The sequence below is a fragment of the Triticum urartu genome, chromosome 5 (genome assembly GCF_003073215.2).
Source record: "Triticum urartu cultivar G1812 chromosome 5, Tu2.1, whole genome shotgun sequence".
NCBI classification, from domain to species: domain Eukaryota; kingdom Viridiplantae; phylum Streptophyta; class Magnoliopsida; order Poales; family Poaceae; genus Triticum; species Triticum urartu.
Window position 1 is genome coordinate 318,969,575 of NC_053026.1, and position 1,686 is coordinate 318,971,260.

At 48.2% G+C, this 1,686-nt stretch overlaps 1 protein-coding gene across 1 annotated transcript; it reads left to right on the forward strand.

Annotated features, from left to right (window-relative positions):
• Positions 1 to 361: 361 nt before the first annotated feature.
• On the forward strand, positions 362 to 1,435 carry LOC125555950. The gene is made up of 2 exons (XM_048718754.1): positions 362 to 805; positions 900 to 1,435. Exons 1-2 carry the CDS (start codon positions 691 to 693, stop codon positions 1,139 to 1,141), a joined length of 357 nt encoding a protein of 118 aa, XP_048574711.1. The 5' UTR covers positions 362 to 690; the 3' UTR covers positions 1,142 to 1,435.
• Positions 1,436 to 1,686: the final 251 nt, after the last annotated feature.

Sequence of the window (1,686 nt, forward strand, 5' to 3'; positions counted from 1 at the left end):
TGCTACTTTGTACTGATGTAACTGTTCCTCTGCAGAAAATGCCACGTCTGAAACTTGGGCTGAAAGGACCATTCACAGGCCGCCCAAAACGACATCTCAGAAAGGCAAAGATCACACCGTATCCCCTGCTGATCGGATGGAGGAGATGAGAAAACCAATCTCAGGATTTCTACATTACAGGCTGCCTGTGGTCTCAAAATTCTGTAGCTCTCGGAGCTGGCAAAGAGCACATGTGGTGGAGCATCGTGGAATCTCAGCGCCAACGACATGCACACAGATAAAAAAAGCAACAAAATATGCTCTTTGGGTAGCTTTTGCAGTTCGCTTTGCCCCCTCTTGCCCCCAGCGGAAACACCAGTGATGCCATAGAGCACCGAAACAAAAGTTCCTCAAACTGTTGCTCGTTTTGGGGGTGGTGCTAATCAGCAAGATTACGGGAGAGTACTAACCCTGATTTTGTGAGCTAACGAGAGGGTGGGAAAGGCACGGTGCAAGGCGCCTCTCCGGCTCAAGGCACAGTGTCTGCCACAGAAAGAACCAAGCTCAACTGTTGCCACCATGCACAATAGCTTGTGGAGTGGTCTTATCTTAGCTAGCTGCTCTCCAGCATCCAGGAGTTAAAAGACTAGACGAGCCTCCGCACACACTCCACATCGGAGTTGCTCTGTTGGGCACCGAGTCCATCTCAAGATGAAGAAAGGTGCCTTCGCTTTCTTCCTCCTCCTCCTCGCCGTCGCTTCCCATGGCACATGGTGTGAGGCAGCTCCGAGAAGGGCCATGGCTGGTGCAGCTCTCCAGCCCCATGGTTAGTAGTTTGTGTGCATCAATCTCCTCTTTTCTCCCTACTTTCTTCATATCTCTTACAAAGTTATTCCTGGAACTGCCGCTTACTTTTCCAGAAATCCAAGGCCAGAGGCTCCTGGAGATGTCGAGAGCCAGGAAGCTTGGGCACACGGGAGGCCGCGGCTCCGGTGGTGGAGCGAGCGGTGCCGGGAGGCACACCGGTACCGGTGGCGGCGCGGTGAACACGAGGCCGCACAACACCAAGAACGGCGGCGCTGTGGCGCTGCCGGCTCTGGTGACCTCCGCTCTGGCACTGGTTTTCACCACTGTCATTCTTCTCTCGGCGCTCAGCTTCTAAAGTACTGATCTTGTTGCGGGTGGTAGTGCTAGTATCTGTGTAGTGCTGCAGTTTCAGAAATTGTTTGCCTATAATGTTTGTCGATATCGTGCTGATATGTTGTTTACTGGCTAGTATTTATCCTTTCTGTGTGCTTAGTAAGTTCTTGAATTACCAAGCTATGTTTAGTCAGATTGTACCGGATTATCGTCCTATAACAGTCAATATAAGTATGTACACCAAGGAATCGTCAGTATTGTACTGATCAATTGGAATTCAGACATTGCATATACTGAAATGACATATCCTGGTATCCATGCATTTCATATGTTGAGTGATTCTGATTTAAATAAGGTACTACAGTATGCACGTATTTGACATCTGCACGCAGAGGACAAAAATATTTTGAGTTAAAGAGATAGAGATGCCATATGGAAGCAAAACTGAACGCTACCTTGTCAATAATATCAAGCCTGCGAGTTATGAAATCTGGATGTAAGCAGTATTACCAACTCATATCAGATTTTCTAGGTCAATTTGCAGATGAAACCGGATAGAGATATCAT

What these genes read in the sequence shown, in the direction of transcription:
- LOC125555950 (XM_048718754.1), top strand. Translation starts at nt 691, where the DNA reads ATGAAGAAAGGTGCCTTCGCTTTCTTCCTCCTCCTCCTCGCCGTCGCT. An exon ending in TGCAGCTCTCCAGCCCCATG is followed by an intron (nt 806 to 899) that starts GTTAGTAGTTTG and finishes TTACTTTTCCAG; the next exon opens with AAATCCAAGGCCAGAGGCTC.